Source organism: Pteropus alecto, unplaced genomic scaffold (genome assembly GCF_000325575.1).
Source record: "Pteropus alecto unplaced genomic scaffold, ASM32557v1 scaffold134, whole genome shotgun sequence".
NCBI lineage: Eukaryota > Metazoa > Chordata > Mammalia > Chiroptera > Pteropodidae > Pteropus > Pteropus alecto.
In genome coordinates this window covers 10094727-10114502 of record NW_006436283.1, presented here as the reverse complement: position 1 = coordinate 10114502, position 19776 = coordinate 10094727, and the positions used below count along the sequence as shown (strand labels likewise).

Sequence of the window (19776 nt, the reverse complement as noted above, 5' to 3'; positions counted from 1 at the left end):
CAGAGTTTGCGATTCTTGGCACAGGCGGTGGTAGCGTGAGACGGTTTCTGATCCGGTTTTGTAGGGTTCACAGCTTCGGGAGGTAGGTTGGGGGGGGCGGGGATCACCGGGGTGGCGGATCCGGGGGCTTCCTTGCTCTCTTGCAAAGTTTGAGGATCAAAGTCTGGTCTGAGTGAGTTGATTTCTGGTTTGGGGGAGCGGGGAAGACAGAGGTGTAGACTGAGTCATATTCTTGGCGGGAGGCGGGGGCGCGGGAACATTCGCAGCCGGGAGGGGGGGCGCGTTTGCCAGCTGAGAGTCCGGGAGCCCATTCCGCCCCGTGCTGGGCGGGCTTCTTTCTCCGTCGAAGATCTTCTGAATTTTTAAGGAGTGGGAAGGGGGAGCGCAGAGGGAAGGGGTGGGTGGGGGAATGGGAACCAGATGCCGGGGAAGGGCACGTTTGGAGCTCGAGTTATCTGTGCGCAGAGCGGAGTGGGGAAATTTACCGAAATTGGTTTCACCTGCACACAGCCCTGCGGCTCCGAGTGCGCGTCTTTGGAGTGGATGCTGTCGGGGGGAGGGGAGGAGGACAGCGGGGAGGCGAGGGCCCCGCTGCCCTGCGTGCACCGCGCCGAGTGGGCTTTTGGAAGGTTGTCTCACACCTCGCGTGCCCCTCCGCCCTGTAGATCTGGTTTTGATTAGATCAATACCCTTTTCTCTCCCCCTCCCCCCTTCCCCATCAACACTCCCCACCCCGCCCCCCAAGAGTGCGGAGCTCAGATTTCGCCTTTGAAAAAGCAGCGTCTGATACTTTAGATGAGCACCTCGCAGATAGCTGGGTTGCTTGATTTGAATTTGAGGAGTTGAAAAGCCTGTTTACTTTTTTGCTTTGATGTTGGGTAGATCTGGTTTTGATTAGATCAATACCCTTTTCTCTCCCTACCTCCCCCCTTCCTTTTCTTTCCAGAAAGGAGGCTCAGATGAGCCCCTGCTGACTTGAGAGAGAAAGAGAGACCACGCTGATTGCCGAGAGGACCTGGAAGAAGAAAAAAAAATTCCCCAAACTCAGTGCGGAGAACTCGCTCACCATGAGTAGTGCGGTGCTGGTGACTCGCCTGCCAGACCCCAGCAGCAGCTTCCGCGAGGATGCCCCCCGACCCCCAGTCCCTGGTGAAGAAGGGGAGACTCCACCATGCCAGCCTGGGGTGGGAAAGGGCCAGGTCACCAAACCCATGCCTGTCTCCTCCAACGCCAGGCGGAACGAGGATGGGTTGGGAGAGCCTGAGGGGCGGGCATCTCCGGATTCCCCCCTGACCAGATGGACCAAGTCGTTGCACTCCTTGTTGGGCGATCAAGATGGTGCTTATCTCTTCCGGACTTTCTTGGAGAGGGAGAAATGCGTGGATACCTTAGACTTCTGGTTTGCCTGCAATGGATTCAGGCAGATGAACCTGAAGGATACCAAAACTTTGCGAGTAGCCAAAGCAATCTACAAAAGGTACATCGAGAACAACAGCATTGTCTCCAAGCAGCTGAAACCTGCCACCAAGACCTACATACGAGATGGCATCAAGAAGCAACAGATTGATTCCATCATGTTTGACCAGGCGCAGACCGAGATCCAGTCGGTGATGGAGGAAAATGCCTACCAGATGTTTTTGACTTCTGATATATACCTCGAATATGTGAGAAGTGGGGGAGAAAACACAGCTTACATGAGTAACGGGGGACTGGGGAGCCTAAAGGTCGTGTGTGGCTATCTCCCCACCTTGAATGAGGAGGAGGAGTGGACTTGTGCTGACTTCAAGTGCAAACTTTCACCCACTGTGGTTGGCCTGTCCAGCAAAACCCTGAGGGCAACAGCGAATGTGAGGTCCACGGAAACTGTTGAAAATGGATACAGGTAAGACTGGCCAGGGCATGGCGGGGTGGGTGGTGGATGATACTGGACTTTGCATATGTTTTGAGTTAAGTAAGGTAGATGGGATGGCTGGGTGGATGTGCTGCAGAGGCTGACAAAGGTCTGTTGAGAGCCAGGACCTCTGGCCGTGAACCCTTTGATCTTGCTTTTTGTTGTTTAAAGGGGGAGGGGGTGTTGTACACAAAGCTAAATGCCTGCCGTCTTCCAGTGCTAAATTCAAACACTGGCGAGCGGTATTTATTAACGTGGGTTCCTTAGTATCCTGGGCCAGTCTTAGGGTTGAGAGAGAGAGAGAGAGAGAGAGGACAGCAGCTTTTGATGCCTCTGAGTCACCAAATGCACTAAGCACCGGTTTTGGAAGGGGTCATTCACCACTAGTCAGTGGAGAGTGGAATTAATGTGGCTAGGGAGGCAGCCGGGTTGTGGTGGAGACGCAGGAAATAATGTGTGTACCCATTGGATGTGGGGGTAAGTGAGATCTTTTGAACTATTATGTGAAGATAAGAGCCAGCAATTGGCTTAACAGCTGAGCTTGTGGGTCTCTTTGTAGAATTAGGTTTTTACCCAGCAAGAAACCCTCCTGACTAGGGAGGGCCCTGTGACTTTCCCTAATGAAGGACCCTTAGCTCTGGAGTCTGCTGGTATATTAATCTAGGTTTTAAATACTTGCAGCCCGAGGGGCAGAGCTGGGTTGATTATTTTGTTGCTCTGCTGACAGAGCAGAGGTCCTGGCCGGAGAGGACAGGGGCCCTGGAGTACTTTCTCTTTTTGAAGCTTCAAAGACAAACAGCCCTTTACAGAATGGCCAAGTCTTAAGGATCTTGACCTTTGCAGGCAACTTCAGACCTCCTGTGAGAATGAATTTTTCTGTTTCCTCCTCTCCCCTTGCTGAATATTCAAAGAAAGAAAGAGCCTCTTAATTCTAGGTTGTTGCTTATGGCATGTAAGGGAAGGAGGGTGGGCTCTTGATTGCTATCTGAATGGCTTATCTAGCTAGCCATTGTATATTTTTCCATGTGTTAGGGACCCGGGCTGCTTCTGTGGAGATTGTCCTCTCTCTGTAGGGGAGGGTCTCCAGTGTCCCATGGGAGAAGCAGCAGGAGGGGCAGGTTAGCCGGGTCTGAGCCTAGGAGCAGTGATTTAGGGGCAGCCAAGACAGTTCACTCTTCACGCATTGGGAAGGACTAGTTCTCCAACCACCAGGGGGCGCCCTTATGGCCCTAGGAGCCACTCTCAGACATCTGGTCTACACGTAAGTGCAAACGATTGGCTTTTCCATAGGACCACCTGAAGGAGTTGCTTCAGCATCTTTAAGCTTATGGTTTCACGTTGTTTTGGAGGAAGATAATGGGTCTGGCCTCTGCGGCTGGGCATTCACTGGGCACCTGCTGCTACTTCCCCGTTCCATTATGTGGACATTTGGTTAAACCTCTGCCAGCCTCAGTGCTGTCCACTTTGGCAGTGGTCACTGAGACTGCTTAAGGCCTGGGGTAAGGCTGCTTCTCCTGGGGCCTTCTAACAGTGGGGCTTCTGTGTCTCCCAGTGTCAGGACCTGGAGTGTCTGTCACCTTTGTAAATAGCACCGTGTGTGGTTTTGAATGTCATCCGTAAGAAAGCACTCAGAGGCAGGACCCTGCTGTGACCCCTCCCCTTCGTGGGTGGGCAGTAGAGACCTAGCCTGGGGTGCCCCTCCCCCTTTCAAAGGCCTCAGCTGGGATCGTACCAGGATTAAAGTTTGGGGAGGTTGCTCTTTGCGAAGCTCTTTGATCCTGGAAGCCAGGGCCAAAGATGCTTTGCGCTTCCAGTACTTGCCTTCTTGATGCGTGACCTGTGGGCATTGTTTAGACGTAGACGGCTCCTTTCCGTGGGCCTCTTGAGTTTCCATACTGTATGCTTGTGTGCTTTCTCCCACTGTTAGATTGAAACGAAGTATTTTACCTGGGCGTCATGAAGCCCCAGATGTGTTAGCTGGGCGTTGTCAAAGAGACTTTAAGCCATACCCAAATGTCATTTTTACACGCAAGATATTGAAATGCAGAATGGTGTATTGGGAGGTGTCCCAAATTATTCAAAGACCCGGGTCCCAGCCGTGTCCACCACTTACTACCCCGTGTGCCATCTGTAAAATGAGCAGGCACCATCCCTTCTGTTTATGCCGGGTTGCTATTAGGATTGAAATAATAAACATGAAAGCCCTTTGCAAAGGGAATTGTTTTGAACACATGTAAAGCGTTGTAATTAGTATAATTTAGTAACGATAACGATCAGGTATGTGAAAAGGGCAACGAGGTTAGGATACCACTTTCAAAGAGTGACTTTTGGGTCCTAGCCCATATTCACTGTAAAGCTTTAAAGTATTCCCTCTTCCCATATGTCAGCTTTCTCCCCTTGCTAAACTTCAGTCTCTTTCCAGCTAGTTCTTGGGACGCGTAGGGGTCCTACGTAACTCTTTAAGCCCCTCTCCCAGTGCACTCATCAAACACGGTAGCTGGCGTATGGGACGGGCTTAGGAAGTTAGAAAAATGAATGAAGGGGAAAACCTGGGTGGCGCTCGGGGTCTCCCTTCATCTGCTGCTGCAGGCTTGGCAGCTGGATGCCCAGAGCACTGGCTGGTCTTCCAAGCCCTGTGTTTACCCCGGGCACTCAAAGGAGCCTCATTTTTAATGACTTGTTTGTGTCCTTACTGATTTGGTGTCAGGTTTAATATAAATAGTTGGAACGGAAGAGCAGGAATTATCCTCAGAGGGAAGGACTCTGGTTTGCAAGTGGTTGAGTGGGAGGCCTGGGCTTTTGATGGTCTCTATAAATAACCAAGAGCAAGAGTGACCTGTTGGTAGAAGCACGTGTGAAAACCCCAGCACACAGACACACACACAGAGTGGTGAGGTGTGTGTGGAGGGGGCTGTGGGCCCAGGAGCTCAGCCCAGCATTTATTTTGGGAAGGAGAAGACAGCGTTGGGTGCACAGAGCACTCCCTGTGCCCTTCCCGTTCTGCACTGGCCCTTCCTTGTGTGTTGCTGCCCAAGGCGGGTCTCATCTGTCTCTCATTGGACCCTCTGCTCTGGCCTCACTTAAAATAAGCCGGGCCCAGATGGCCCTCTGCTGGCTCCAAGTGCCTCCTGTTCTCTGAAAGAACTCGCTGATGAGGCGCGTTTTTGTGCGAAGCCATTGGAATCAAGCTTGGCTTCAATTATCAAAGAAAATGATGCCATAGGAAAGATATGCTGGAAGCAGTAGGCCACAATTAGGGGATGGAAGCTCTGATGAAGGCAGTTTGCTAAGATACACTTGTAAAAGTTTGCCTGTTTTCTCAAGGCCCCGTTGCCCGATGCTGTCTGAATGTCCCTTGATCGTGCCTGAGAAAATGCTTGTTGAAGACGAGTGTTGCCTTTTGGGCAGTGACTTTGTGAGTAAATTGTCAGAGGGCTTTGGGAAAGCCTAAACGCAACCCAGCCTGAGAAGCAAATACTTTTTAAGCTGCATCGTTTTGAGAGGGGACCAGAAAGAGGTCCCAAAGGTCACTTCTGTTGTACTCTTTTTAGGGCAGCCTTGCCCCGATGCCTGGGGAGGGGGCAGGGGCCAACAGCATCTCATCAAGAGATAAGAATAAGCTCGGGGACAGAGCAGCAAAACATTTCACTCCCCTTCGGGACGCGGGAGCCTCCGCTACCTGACAGCTGAAAGTCCTTTGCATATTGAAGCTGCAAACTTGGTATGCCCAGTGCATAATCTGTACCATAGGCCTCCACTCTCCCGAGGAATTTAAAATCCTTCCAGCAACTGGGAGCACAAATCCTGAAGAAATAATCAAAGCATCTGGGTACAATTACTGTAGCATGGTCGAGTTTCTTTCCGTTGTTTTTTTTTTTTTTTTTTAAGTAATCACAAGAAAACAACTCTAATCCATTTTTTTTTAAAAAAAATTATGTGGTCATTTTGACAAAGTTTGGGGTTCTTAAAAATTGCGTTTCTGTCTCTCCCCACCTCCCTGCCTCCTTCCTCCGCCTCATCGTGTTATGGTTGTAGGAAAATCTAAATACTCTACTGCCGTCAGCTGAGCTAAGAGCAGCATATTCCATTTTTAACGACTGGTCACACAGTAGCCCTCTATTTTGGAAGCGAAGGGAAAGGAGTTTATTTTGGGATCCATGTGTTCTGGTGTGCAGAGCTGTGAGCACAGCCGGGATCTGAGTTAGGTGCCTTTTTTTGTTGGGGCGGGAGGAATGTCTCGAGTCATTTTCTCCCCGGAGGCTGAATTATAACCCTTGGGTTCGGGACATTGTTGATGTGTTAATACCACAAAGATAGCAACACTGAAGGAGTGGAAAGAGTTTTTGTGTTTGAAAACTATTTAAGGCTGTTTTGATCCTGCACTGTGCCTCTTAGACTGAAAAAAAAAAACAAACAAACCCCAAAAAACCAAAAAACTTTTCAGCAAGCCATTTGATGGTCCCAGGTCCTTCAGGGATGTTCAGCAGAGTTTTGAGCTTCTGCCTCATGCCATGGACTCCGTTCAGCACTGGGACACACGTGTGACGAGGACACATCTGGTCCTGCCCTCACGGAGCTTACAGTCTCATTGCCCGGGGCAGGCATTCAACACGTAAACACCCTGACACTCTTAGCTAAAAGTCACGGTCACTACCGCGGAAGAAAGGGCTGCAGGAGGCGTCTGTTTTCGTTGGCGGAGGTTGGTGCGGAGGATTAAACAGCCATTGCCCCAGAGTGCAGTGCCCTCACTGGGCCTTCTCAGAGGGCGTGAGAGCTTCGTGCAGATGGCCGTGCTTGAGCCGCGCGTGTTTTGGGTGGCTGCCCGCCCCCCGTCCGCGGAGGCTGTGACTCCATGACTTACCCACGGTCACCCAGCTGCCCGGGAACTAAGACAGCACCAGCGCTCAACCTCTCGATTGCCATTCTTTATCAAGGGCTTCCAGAACTTACTCGTTTTGGTGTTTCTGAAGATAGGAAGGGATCCCGAAGAAATGATCTTGTCCATCTTGCTCCGAGCAGCAGCCCCGTCCAAACACCGCAGACGGCTGGGGACTTTGGGCTGTCCCCATGACCTGCCCCCTGCGTCCACTGCACCGGCCATTACGAAGTGCTTTCCTCTTTCCGGCTTAAGAAGCCACTTCCTCGCGTTCTGCCTTCAGTGGTAATGCCAGACAGAACCGTCCTCCCCTTTTTGAGTTCCCTTATCAACGAAGACTGTTTTGACTGAATCGTCCCTCATTCCTTCTGTTCTTCAGAAAACCCACTGCCTTTTCTTTGCTGTCACCCCTCCCTCCTCTCCCTAGCCCTGGTACCTGGGGACCCCCAGATTGAGGGCCTGGGGATGGGAGACCTTACCATCCTCATGTAGTCATCATACAAAGACCTGGGAGGTGGTGAGACCGCTCCCCCTTTACAGATATGAGAACAGGACTAGAGCGTCCAAGTGACAGTTCACGTTCACTCGGCCCAAGGTATTTGATAGGTTCAAGTGCGACGTTCCTCATTTGTACTTTCTAGTCAGTTCTACGCCTGTGTCACATTTCTAAGACCTGGCTTTATGCTCCCGTCTTGCTCAGTAGAACAGAATCAAGGTCCCTGCCACCGAGCTCCTCCAGCGGTCCGGACATGGGTCTCGTGGGGTCGAGCCTCCAGCCTGGCGGCCTCCCACGAGGTTTTTGCCCCACCCCCACTCCACTGGGGCTCCGGGACCCCCTTGGGTGGTTGTAAGGATGAAGGACGATGATGTGGCAGGGGTTCATTGAGCACCTTCTGTGTGCCAAGGGTGCAGCAGTGATAAAAACAAAGACCCCGCCCATACTAAGTGCTCGTTCAGGGGTGGCCGTTGGTTTTTACGAATACTCCTAAACTGAGGGGGTTGGCTTAGATCGTTCCTCAGATTCATCCTGGCTCTAAAGTGTCATGACCGTGAACGTAACTTCTCTCGCTTGGTTTTGTCACTCCAGATGCCAGAGCGAAAGCCCCTTAGAGACGGGAACTGGCTCTGCCACCTTCAGCTCTGCCCCCCAGCTGCCCCCGTTGCGTCTGGCATGCCACCCCGTGGCAGCGACTCCCCGTCCCCGCCACCTCCTCCTGCCCCGCCTGCTGGCACAGCCTCTGGCTCACGTGTGCTGCCAGGAAAACCCTCCAGGCCCCCTCCTCCCCGTGCCCGTCCCTAAGCCAACTGGTTCATCCCCAGACTGAGGAGGACTTGTAACCGCATTTTCCTCCCCTGGTCCTGGGCGGCCTCTCCTCAAATCCCTGCTTTTCCCATCATGGTTCACCGTGCTCCCACCTGTCTCAGGAAGCCCTCCAGCCAGACACGTCCCGTCCATCGCTGGCTGTGCCGGCACGACCTCCTCCAGGTCACTCGTCCTGCCTCTTCATTCGGGAACTTTTTCAGATGTGGAGGCGCGTCACTGTGTTAGGAGACAGGAAGAGAGGGTGAGCTGGGGCCGGACGAGTCCGTCCCGCGCCCACCAGTTCCGGCTCTGTGATCCAGGCCCGGCTGCTGTGCTGGGGACCACCAAGGGCACACCTGTAAAGATGGGCACTGGGCTCCTCCCTGAGGTGGCTGAGGATTAAATGAGATGATGTGTACGGAGGTGTGCCCCTCTTCATGGGCCTGCGATGACACTGTCTGCCTGCCTCGTGGCACCCCGGCCCCCCCCACCCCCCAAAGACCGGGGCTGGGCACACCCAGGGTGCGGTGCAGTGCGGGACACGTCGTCAGTGAGCAGAAGCTCAGTGAGCACACGCTGAGTGCTTTGACCTTGCATGGGTTCCTCTCAGCTGCCAACCCCAAGGTCATCTACAGATGGGCTGCAGTGGCCCGATAGGGTAGGTTCTCTTTTTCTCTGAGCCGATCTCTTCTGCAAGCGATTTCTTTGCTCTTGGTGTACACTTGGCGTGAGCCGGGTCTTTGTAAATAGGCAACTTCAGGCTTTACGGGCCCCTTCCTCCCCCCGCCCCAAACCCCCGCTTAAGTCCCTCACTGGTGACACAAGACGAAGGCGGGTTCCGAGAGGAGATCGAGAGGGCGAAATGGGGAGGCCGAGGCCACAGAAACAGGAGTGGGGAGACACCGGGGGAGGGGCCTGGACCTTCCTTCGAAGCAGCTGTGCTGGCCTTAGCGGCCCTGGGAGAAGGGGGTCTGGGTGGGGGAGGCGCACGGAGGCCGGCTAAGGATGGGATGGAGTTCCTGACCATCACCTCGAGCTTTTCCGTCCCATCCGTCCACCTCGCTGGGCCCAGGGTGGTGGTGGGAAGACCACGCCCGACTCCCGGCTGTCTGCACCCCGGCACTGTGCCAGCGGCTGTCATGGGAGCTTAAGATGTCTTGGGGCCCTGAGACTGTGTTCTTGTGGTGCAGGCTTGGACAGGGGGCCAGGGGGGTGAAAGATACCCCATCTCCCCCAATTTACTCCCCGCTTTTATTCCATAGCCTTTCCTCCTGTACCTCCCCCTTAAGTATGAAAGTGTGTATTTAGAACTTCGAGGATCCCCTGGACCGCCTCTGGGGTCCTCTGTCCCTGGAAGACCTGCCTTTGGGGGCAGAGGAGCGCAGCCCGCTTCTTCCCCAGGGCGAGGCAGTAGCTCCACAGGCCCCTTTTGTGGCCCCTGCTTTCTGCCCAGACGCGCTTCCGGCCCCGGGCAGCAGGTCGGCTTTGGGCAGATTGTAGGATTGTGCACTCGGTTGTCCTGGGCCAGCTGGCGACCCGGGCTCCTGGCGAGAACCAGCGATGCACTGCTGTCCTTCCGTTCCTGCAGGTCCTTCAAGAGGAGCGAGCCTGTCAATCCGTACCACGTAGGATCTGGCTACGTCTTTGCACCAGCCACCAGTGCCAATGAGAGCGAGATATCCAGTGACGCACTGACTGACGACTCGATGTCCATGACGGACAGCAGCGTGTAAGTATTCTGGTGTCCACATCGTGTACGTGGCTGGCACTGCGACCCACCGGGCCAGCCGGCCAGAGTCCCAGCCTTCCTCACCTGGTTTGCAAATCCCATATGTGTGTGTGTGTGGACACCTGTTTGATGGGGGGGTGGAGGGGAAGGTGCCAGGGGTGTGGTGCTGCCTGTTGAGGGTGACATGGTCGGCTGGGTAGTGTTGAGCTTAGAGCCTTGAAAGGAAAGTTGAATAGTCCCGTAACAAGAAAACTAAAGTAAGGTAGAAGATGAATATCTGTAAATTCTTTGAGCTTAACAACCCATCTTCTGGTTGTCATTTTGCCTGCCTTGCCCATGGGCGGAAGTGCTTGGCTGCTCTTGAAAGCCAGGTGTCCCATCTGCAGAACCAGCAGGTGGGGGACAGGATGGCACCAGAAGGGTTTGTGTTCAGGTGTTCATTGTCTTTGAAGGAAAAGGCATCGAAGGTGGTGTCAGAAATTCAGAGCTCTAAAGGGCCACTGTGTGTGATGTCCCCTCATGGGTATGTTTGCATGGACATCATCCAATTCAGTAAGTGTTGGAATGCCTGCTCTGTGTCGGGGGAGAGGGGTGGTTCTGTCCTAAGTTGGGGTTGCCTCCAAAGTCGTGCCCAATCTTACACCTTTTACAGATTGATGGCAGGGTCATGCTTTGAGTTTTGGGTCATTCGCGATCATGTAGGGTGATCACTGGATGGAGAACAGTTCACATTCTGTATAAGTTTCATAGGGTGTGTATAGGGGGTGTGGGCCAGGGCACCCCCATCTCCTGCCATCCTTTGAGATTCTGATTCAGGAGACCAGTCAGGGAGCCCAAACTTGGATAAAACTGCACAAGGGCTTCTCGCCCAATACCCCGTTGAGAGCCACCCTCTAGAAATGTTCTCTGAAGCCTTTGCCCCAGATACTTTCCAGTAGGAATTTCTGACAGGTGTCCACACACACACACATATGTTAAGCTCAAGGAACAGTTTTGAAGGGCAAGACCATTGAGCGGTGTGAGTTCTGGCAAACGTACTGAAGAGTTTGTTCCTTTTACCGGACCATCTATAATTCCAGCTTGTTTGAAATGATCTGGTTTCTATTGGCCAGCGTCTTGTCGCTTGGCCATGGAACCGGTTGGAAGGAAGAGTGGGTGAGGCTGCTTGGGGACTCTAGTATTGATTGAAGTCACGTGGCTTTTACTGTGTTGCCTCAGATTCCCGTTAGTAAAGGGAGGGAGAGCCTTAAAGTGAAGCGTTGCACTTTAATAAAAGAATAGCATTTTGGCATGAGTCAAAATAAGGTAAGGACACACATCTCTCATCCAACATGGAGAAAAAAAAGATGGGGATCCACAGAAGAAAGCTTCCCACGAGGCCGAACTCTTTTAAGTCATCACACTTGAAAACAAAACGATACTTTGATGGACATAACTTGAAGAAAAATTGTACTTTGATGAACATAGAATTTTTGCTCTGTCTTTATTGAATAGTATTAGACAGGCATAATTTATTTCCTAATCTGAATAATAACTGTCAAGATCTGAATTTCATATCATCAAGAGCTGTTGTAGTATTACCTCATGGAATACGAGGTTACATGAGGCTGTCTGCCCCCCACACATTGGCACCCCCATTTCAAAAATGGTTTTTCTTTTTTGTCATCTTTCTGTTTGCTGTTATATATGTATTTTTGTCATTAGCTATGTGCTTGCTACTAGTAGCATTATTCCTTCAGTTTTTATGATTTCGTGGATTGCATGGGCATCTTGGCATTACGTGTAAAGTAATGGTAAGTCGGATTTGAAGGGAGGGCACTGAGAGAATCTCCTAAGTTGGAGTGGTTTACATAAGTCTAGAAGACTTTGTTTAGTTTTCTTAGAGGCTAATTTTGGCTTGCTTCCTGGGCCCCAGCCTGCATTTTGGTCCTCATCATCGAGGTGTTATTCTGGGTTCATGATGAGATAACTCGGGTGTGGTCCTCGTAGGTGTCGGAGCCTCCCAAGACTCAGTCGGAAAGGTCGGCGGTCCCTTGTGACTTACAGTTGGGGAAGTAAGGCTCGTACTTGAAGGCTTCTCACGTGAGGGATGGAACCAGGGTCCAGGCCAGATACAGACTCCTGACCTTTACCTGACACCCCGCACCCCCAGAAGCACAGACATTCCCAACACGAGTTACGTTAGTAGAACCAGTTCATAATGAGACCTTTGAGCCACTTTGAGTTTCTTTTTTATTTAGTAATGATCACTCACACTGCTGCCTTTTTAATGGGTTGGGGGAGGGGGAGGAGGGAACATGTTTTATCTTCTTCCTAGTACCCTCCTCCTTCGTCCCTCTTTTTTCATCCCCTTCCCAAAAGACAAACTTCCTCAACTTCATAGAGGTGGCATTAAAGCTCTCAGCCTTCCCTGCTTTGGCTGAAACACTGTGGACTTGCGCAGGAAAACCACTTTCAGGGGTCAGAGAAGTTACCTGTGCGAGTCAGTCCGTTCTGGGTAGCAGGGGTTCGAGCGTGGGCTAGTAGGGCCCCCTCTGATACAGAACCAGAAGGGCAAGTCCCTCACTTAACAGCTTTCTCTTTGGGACACAGCACATTCCCTTGGGTCCCAAATGGCAGAAGCTCAGGTTCCTCCCGGGCGAAGCTGCTTTGGCTTGGTGATGAATAAATCAGGATGCCAACGCCGAGAGGAGGTACCTGGAGACTGGGGGCTCATAGTATTGGATCTCGTCTTCCTGACGTCAGCGTTGGGAGGTGCTAAGCTTTCTCCCAACCTAGTGGGCAGGTCGTCAGATGTCACCATGGCAGCTGGACCCACCTGAGCATGTTTATACCAACTGGAAGGGCATTTCTCATGGGTGCAGGATCACCCTCTCGGGAGTAGTTTGTCCAGGGCTGTTGGCTTCATGCTTCCTGTGGTGGGGACAAGGAGGTCTTTAGAGTAAGAGCTAAGTGGATGGGATGTGTGTTCAGGTTAGAGCTTCCTGTGGGTTCAACTGCCAGGGACTGGGGGTCCCCAGGGCCCTCCCTGCTCTCCCGTCCAGCAGACTCCGTGTACCCTGAAAGCCAGGTCGTGCGTGGTACTTTCTGGCCGGCTGGCCCTGGGTGTGTGTGATCTGCCCAGTGTCAGGCGGGTCACCCGGGATCCCAAGGCTGGGATTAGACCCCTCTTCAGAGCTCTGCCAATTGTGGGCCAGGCGCAGATGAGAGCACTGAGCGAGGCAGAGAGTGTGTGGGGGATGAAAAGCCGAACTGAATCGCTTTCAGCCCATTGTTCATCCGGGAAAGCTTAGAGGGATAAGAGGGTAACAGGCCCCTTTGAAATTTCCTGGGCCGAGTGAATAGGAGCGCCCCGTAAAGCATGAAAAGGTCCTGGCTGTTTCTCCTGGTCACAATGGCCAGCTCGGGGGCTGCCAGGGGGGCTGCCAGGGGCTGGGGAGTGGGGCCGGCTGCCCTGCTGGGAGCCGGGGAGGGGACACGGCCGGGTAGGGGGGAGAAGGAGTCACAGACGGCCTTCAATAGACTCCAGAAGGTTGGAGTTCATTAGATACAAGCCCGGGGAAGCGATTGTCTCATTTGCAACAGCACCAATTAAGTCCCGGGGCCTTAGCGAGAGGCCTGGGTGGAAGCTGGGCAGGGCCAGCCCCGCGCGTGGTTTTTCCAAGGAGATGGGACACCCAGGCCTGGAGGTGTGCCCGTGGGCAGGGGCTTTAAAGGAATCATCGCCTTCCCCCAAAGCCCACTGCTGACTTCTGTTTTCCCACTAAGTAAAAAGCCCCGTTAAAGATGGCTGGGATTTGGGTCTTCTCAGTAGGCCTCCGAGAAGGCTGTTTTACGAGCCTGTTCCTCTGAAGCCTGCCTTTCTCAGAAGGAATGGCTTTTTCAAAAATTTTTTTTTCTTCTCTTTTGAAAGTTAGCTGCCAGACTGCTAACGACGTCCTAAGTCTCAGTCTTTGAAGCATTGGGGACAGAAGTGTTGTGGGGCCGCTCCTGGGCACGGGGTCTAGGAGGATGAAGCTGGGGGTCCATAAACCTCAGAACCAGCAGATTCTTTGCTGCCCAGGTGCGATGTCCCTTCTAGAGGCGGCCAGGAACTGTGAAAGCCACGCCCACACGGCATGGAACCGGGTCACCATCTTTTCATTTTGTGCAAGAGCCGCCCTTAGGATCCGGACCCCCTTGACTCATAGGCTACATCTGCTCTAGGGTGGGGGGGCGGGTCACAGAACTTAGGGCGAGACATTTCACGCCGGTGGGGGGAGGGGGCGCAGGTTGTTTTATTTACTTATTTTTATTTCCTTGTATCTTCTTTACGGGTTTATGTTGGACACCAGGGAAAGCATCTGTCCGTGTGAGCTTCAGATAGTCCCTTATCTTACAAACCGGGCTTTTGATGCTGGCGGTGATGGGAGGCGGCCTTCTGAGGGGCCGCCAGACGGAGATGCGAGCGGGCGCCTGAGCGCACGCGTCCGCCGTTTCAAAGCCTCCGGAGGACGACGCTCAGGTTGGGCCGGGCACTGCCGAGTTGAAAGGCTAAGCTAATTGGCTCGGCTTAAATGGCAGCTAAGTGGAGTCCACACTTCAAACCCAGTGCGCCCCAGAAACAGCTGGGCCCGGCAGCGGGCTCGTTAGCTAAAATGTTTATAATGAAAGGAGACTGCACGGGACCGAGAGTCGGGTTCTCTCCAGCCCGCAGTTCTGAGCAGCCGGGAAGCGGCGCATGGACTTTTAGAGCCTGGAGAGAGGGAAGAGAGGCCCCCTTCTGGAATGAGGGGCCTGTTTTGGAAGAAGACGCTTGGCCGGGGGAGAATTAAAGCCACATTTCCTCGAAGGCGCCTGCTAAAGCCTCTCTGAGCCTCTACAAGTTGCAGCCTCCCTTTTCCTGCAGTGGGTCCTTCAGCTGCCCTGGCTGTAATGGGGTGTGTCGGTCGATGGGAGGAGGTGCTTAAAAATCATTGATTCCTCTAAACTTTAATTGGCCTGTGACCTGCTTCCCCTGCCCACCTTCCATACCTCCCTCTTCCCTTTCTACATTTTATGGAAAAAGAAAAAGAGGTTAAAAAAAAAAAAAAAGAAGCCATAGCACCGATTTCAGTCTGGGAGGAAGGGAGCAAAGTGGGAAGGCTCCTGGAGGACACTCGAGGACAGAGTCTTGGAGGAGATGGACGGGGGCCTCCCTTAGGACTCGAAGTCCTGTGTATGTCCCAGTGAGGGCCATAGGGTGTTTTGACTCCTGCCCCCCAAGATCGTCCAGAAGAGGCCTGGAACAGTGCCATCCACTCTTAAGTCCACAGAAGAGATGCTGGTCAGGAGAAGGATGTGACATTGTCTTGCAGCCCTGGGTAGCAGAATTCGATTAGCCCAGCATGAGGCCCCATCTGTGGGACCCATTTTCGGTGGGAGACGGGGACGGGATGGTCACTGTGGGGACCCAGCTGGCATGCCCCGTAGCCAGTGAGGACGAAGTGGTGGGGGAGGACTTTCCAGAATGTTATCCAGATCTCCCATTTCCCTTTTCAGAGTGTTTGGGGACTCCCTGGGCCTTAGGGAATGGCGCCCCCACATTCAGACAGGAGGCTTGGCTTCTCCTCTTGAGGCTGGGAGTGTAGGTTGTTGAGTTAAGGATTGAATTTGGATCCGGGATCTAAATCACTCACTGCTGACTGTGACGCCGGTCATCTGTCAAAGGCGGTCATCTGTCAAAGGCGGGGAATTAGGGCTTCGGTGAGAGCGAAGCTGGATTATACGTCAGGTGTGTCTGACCCACAGCAGGAAGTCGGTATGTGGCGGCCGGCAGCCTCGCGTTGGAATCGGTCACCTGGCGTGGAATCTGGTTACTGGTCAAGCCACGTATGCTTGTGAGAGCCCAGTTTTCTGCCATGTCTTATAAGCGATCCCAAGGTGAAAACATTGAGTTTTGGTAAATAAGCCACAGGCGATTCAGTAAGTTTCTGGACCGAGAACCTTTATCCTACTTGGCCTTCAAGGGCCCGGTCAAGTCCCAGGCCTTAGCGAGTAGAGGCTCTCTGGGCGACTCTACCGGCTCTGGTCAGCTGGCTAACGCCGCCTCAGGTCCTGCTGGCTCTGCCCCTCTCAGCCGTCCTCTGGAACAGGACTCACAGGTGTACGTCCTCGCTTTAGATGCTGTTCTGTCTTTTCCCCTGTACCCTCAGCATGATCGATTATCCTTTATGTGCTTGGCTAAGAGGTCATTGATCTGTCGATCTGCCGTGGTCTGCACCATCCGCACGGCGGCCCCGTTCTCTGGCCCAGGTCAGCAGACTTCCGGAAAAGGCAGCCACTTGGAATTCTAGGGCCTCGCAGATAAGGAGCCAGAGGTCAGCGTCCGGCCGCCCCTGGGTATTTTTAGGCCCTGCTGTTTTTCACCCACTGCTGCTGAGCCAGAGATGTTTTTCTTCATTGCACTCTATGATGAGAAGAAAGGGAAACAGTCCAACACCTCATTTCCATATTTACAGCCTCCGAGTATGATTCAGTATGGAACTGTTTGAACCCTGAGGCTTTTGTAAATAAGTGGCCTCCGGTGGGAAGATTGTTCCACCTTGACCACTCCACTGCCTTCAAGAGCAAGATTCTTTTTTAAAAACATCATAGCAACTGTGGGTCATGTTTCGAAGGAAGACCGATTGGCCTGTAGCGTGCAGGCTTTTCTTACCTCCTCCACTTGCTGCTTCTTTTTTTAATATAACGATGAAGGCCATGGGGCCCATACTGCCTTCAGGTCTTTGCGAGGACACTGTCCCCCTTCCCGCCCCTGGCGTGCCCGAAAGCCAGTGAGTACTAAGCGGTGGGAGAAGACTTTGAACTTGCCACTCCCGCCCCACCCCCCACCCCAGTGGTCCTCGCTCTCATTTCCTGCAGCGGACTTCATCAGGGTACTTACCACCTCCTGAGGAGATGTGAATTTTTCTTTTTTTCTTTTGGCTTATTGTCTGGGCCACCCCCGTTAGAATCTAAGCTTCAAAAGGGCAGTCCTCTGCATTTTTACCCACTTTCTTCACTGCTCTCTTGCTCAGTAGCCTAGAACAAGGTTGGCTCATAGTAGGTATTCAAATAGTCGAATGCCACATAGTAGGGGCTTTCTATTGATGCCCCACATTGGTCCATTTGACACTTCATTGGTTAGGAGTGGTAGGGTTTGGAGCCGACGGAAGGAAGAAAACCAAAGATAGGCCTGTGGTGATTTATAAAAGGGAGAAATTTGGAAATGACGGGAGGTTGACCTTTGGAGAACTACGCATACCCTCGCTGATGCCCGCTTAGCCTGCTGTGGCTCTGGTCCCTATTCCTATTTTGCCCTGGTATACTCCGTAAGGCACACCTGGTTTCCTGATTTGGGGTAGCGTGTTGCCATGGTAATGGACTGTTAGGCAGACCAAAGGGGTCTTAGAATCTCCTGCTTGGGGCACCTATAAAAGAGGGGAGCCTTCACTCTGGGCTGGCTGGAGCATGACCCAGTTCTGAGAGAACAGCCTGAGAGATGAGCTTACCAAACTCTTTCCAAGTCTGTGGTCCCGAGTCCAAGAGGGAGCCATCTCCAGACACGATCAGTGGGCAGGAGATTCAGCCGTGGCCCCTGGGACAGGTGGCGCATGCCCATGGAGGCGTGTGGCCCTGTCCGTTGGTGGGGTCTCTGCATGTCTCGTAGTGTCCCGAGTGCTGAAAGCATCCTCATGAGTCCGTGGGTTCTGTCTTTTCCTTTTCCTTAGAGATGGAGTCCCTCCTTACCGTGTGGGGAGTAAGAAACAGCTCCAGAGAGAAATGCATCGCAGCGTGAAGGCCAATGGCCAAGTGTCTCTACCTCATTTCCCGGTGAGTATAGCCTGTGGGGGAAAGCGGCTGCTCTCTGCCATGCTGAGTCCTGAAGGTGGGGGATGGAAGCAGGAGGGGAACAGTAGGAAAGGTAGGGGGAGCGGCGCTGGGGTCATCTAGGGGAAGGGGGTGGAAGGAAGGACCAAGCAAGAGGTGCTGGTGAGTCACTGGGGTGCGACGCTTGGTAGAGCTCACGCTGACCTGCCCGGACCTTTACGTTTTCTCAATCCTCAAAAGAAGATTCTCGTGAGAAAGCAGCCAGTTCCTTCCCGAAACCAGGACATGATAGGTGATAATCCATGTGGCTCATTGGGTTCCCACTAGAACGGAAGCCCCCCGAGCTTTGTCCGTTCCGTTAACATCTGTATCCACAGACGCTGGAACCGTGCCTGGCACATACTAGGTGCTTAATAAACACCTGTCGATTGACTGAGTGAACGAGGAGGCTAGAGGTGTCTCTGCCTCCTGAGGGAGGAAAGTCACATCTCTGGGACATTCTCCTTGTGTTGACTGTGCAGCTTGGTCTTTTCAGCCATCCTTTTACCTGTTTACTCGGCCACTTCTCTTGCTGGCTTCTGAAGCTCTGGAGGGCAGCCGTTCTAGCTTGTCTGTTTCCAGCCCCAGACCTTGGCTTCGTACCGCTGTTGAATCTGCACCTAGCACGTGCTAAATGAATGACGTGTGTAGAAATGAGGATCTCATGAGCAGCTTCTTCCTGTAGTTGAGATGAGAGGCCAGTGTGACGTGGACATTTCTGGGGCCGCCCCTTCTGTTTCTATGTCCTGGAGGAAAGCCAGCACGTGGCCCCCTGTCTTTAAGAGAGCCTCTCGTCTACATTTTAGGAGCTGAGCTTCTGGCAAGACCCAGTCTGCTGCTTAGGGAGGGGAAGAGAATGCCCAGCTTAGAGCAGCATCTCTGTTTGTCAATCCTTTCTGCGAGCTTCTGAGGTCCATGGGTTATGTTGCATTTAGAAAATTAACACTCTGAATTGCTAATCCCGTGTTGCCTTAGTGCAGATTATTGGTGGGGCATCTTCTCTGACAGCTCCTTGCACAGTCATGGGCAGACTTAACCTTGTCCTAAAGTTAGCATATTAAGATTACTTTCCTGGGGAAGTACCTCAGTAACAGTACCACCCCCGCCACAAATACGACAGTATCGACGATACAGACTTTTTTCGATAGGGCAGGGGTCAATGTGTGTTAATACAGGAAAGTTCTATCACCCAAGCTTATAAATTAGATAATTCCATCCTGGGGTGTGCAAATCGACTTTCTCCACGAGGCAGCCCTTTGATGGGGGGCTGCGTGGAGCCAGTGTGTGTGAGAGGGGCCATGGCCTACAGAGGGGGCTTTCTGTCCCCTCTGCAGCTAAGTGGTGGCCTTGGCGAGCCCCACTCACCTGCTGGGGGAAACCCTGGCCTGTGCGGGTCGGCTTTTGCTGCCCCCACCGCACCCCACGGAAGAGGCAAAGCCAGAGCAAAATGAGGAAGGAGGCAGAACCGCCGAGGAGGGAGGGGTGGGCGAGCCGACTGAAGAAGGACAGAGCCGGGCAGTGGGGGTTCTCTCTCTGCTGCTTTTGGCAGGCAATCTCGGTGCCTTTTTATATTCCGCACTTGATTTGGAGATGTTCCCTTTTCCCTTGATAGATCAGCTTCAGGCAGCCAAACTCAGCAGTGTTCTGCTACTAGCCCGCAGCAGCTTTCTTCATTTTCTGTACAAAGAGACAGAGAGGCGGGGTGGAGAAAAGCAGGCAGATCTAGGACAGTGTTGAGACAACACCGCCTCAAAGGTGCGCAGTGTGCGGCCAGGAAATAAATTACCGCTTCTTCTGATCCGGCCCTGCGACTCCCTTTTTTTCCCTCCCTTTTCCTCCCCCTGCCCACCTCCCTTCCAATCTTATTTTTTTTTTTTTTTTAATTTCCAGCTCCCTTTCTGTTTAGACTCTACTTCTTATTCCTTGAGTGGGTCTCTCTCTCCCCTCCCCACCTCAGAGGCTGCCTTTTTTTTTTTTTTTGATGTTTGACAACAGTCTTTGAAGATTTTCTACTTCAGAGTAGCTACTGATGGGCTGGTTGTACTACAGAGAGAACAAGCGGGGCCTCTCGGAGTGCGACCAACTGCTCCTGCCCAAGGCAAAGGCTG

General features: G+C 52.7%; 1 protein-coding gene across 1 annotated transcript in view; it reads left to right on the top strand.

Annotated features, from left to right (window-relative positions):
• Positions 1 to 19776, top strand: part of AXIN2 (axin 2) — a 30544-nt gene that overhangs the window by 1743 nt on the left and 9025 nt on the right. The window contains exons 2-5 of the mRNA XM_025047122.1: positions 947 to 1882; positions 9659 to 9799; positions 17530 to 17687; positions 17870 to 17921. Coding sequence (XP_024902890.1) covers positions 1068 to 1882; positions 9659 to 9799; positions 17530 to 17687; positions 17870 to 17921 — 1166 coding nt within the window. The 5' untranslated portion in view covers positions 947 to 1067. The remainder of the gene's footprint in view (positions 1 to 946; positions 1883 to 9658; positions 9800 to 17529; positions 17688 to 17869; positions 17922 to 19776) is intronic.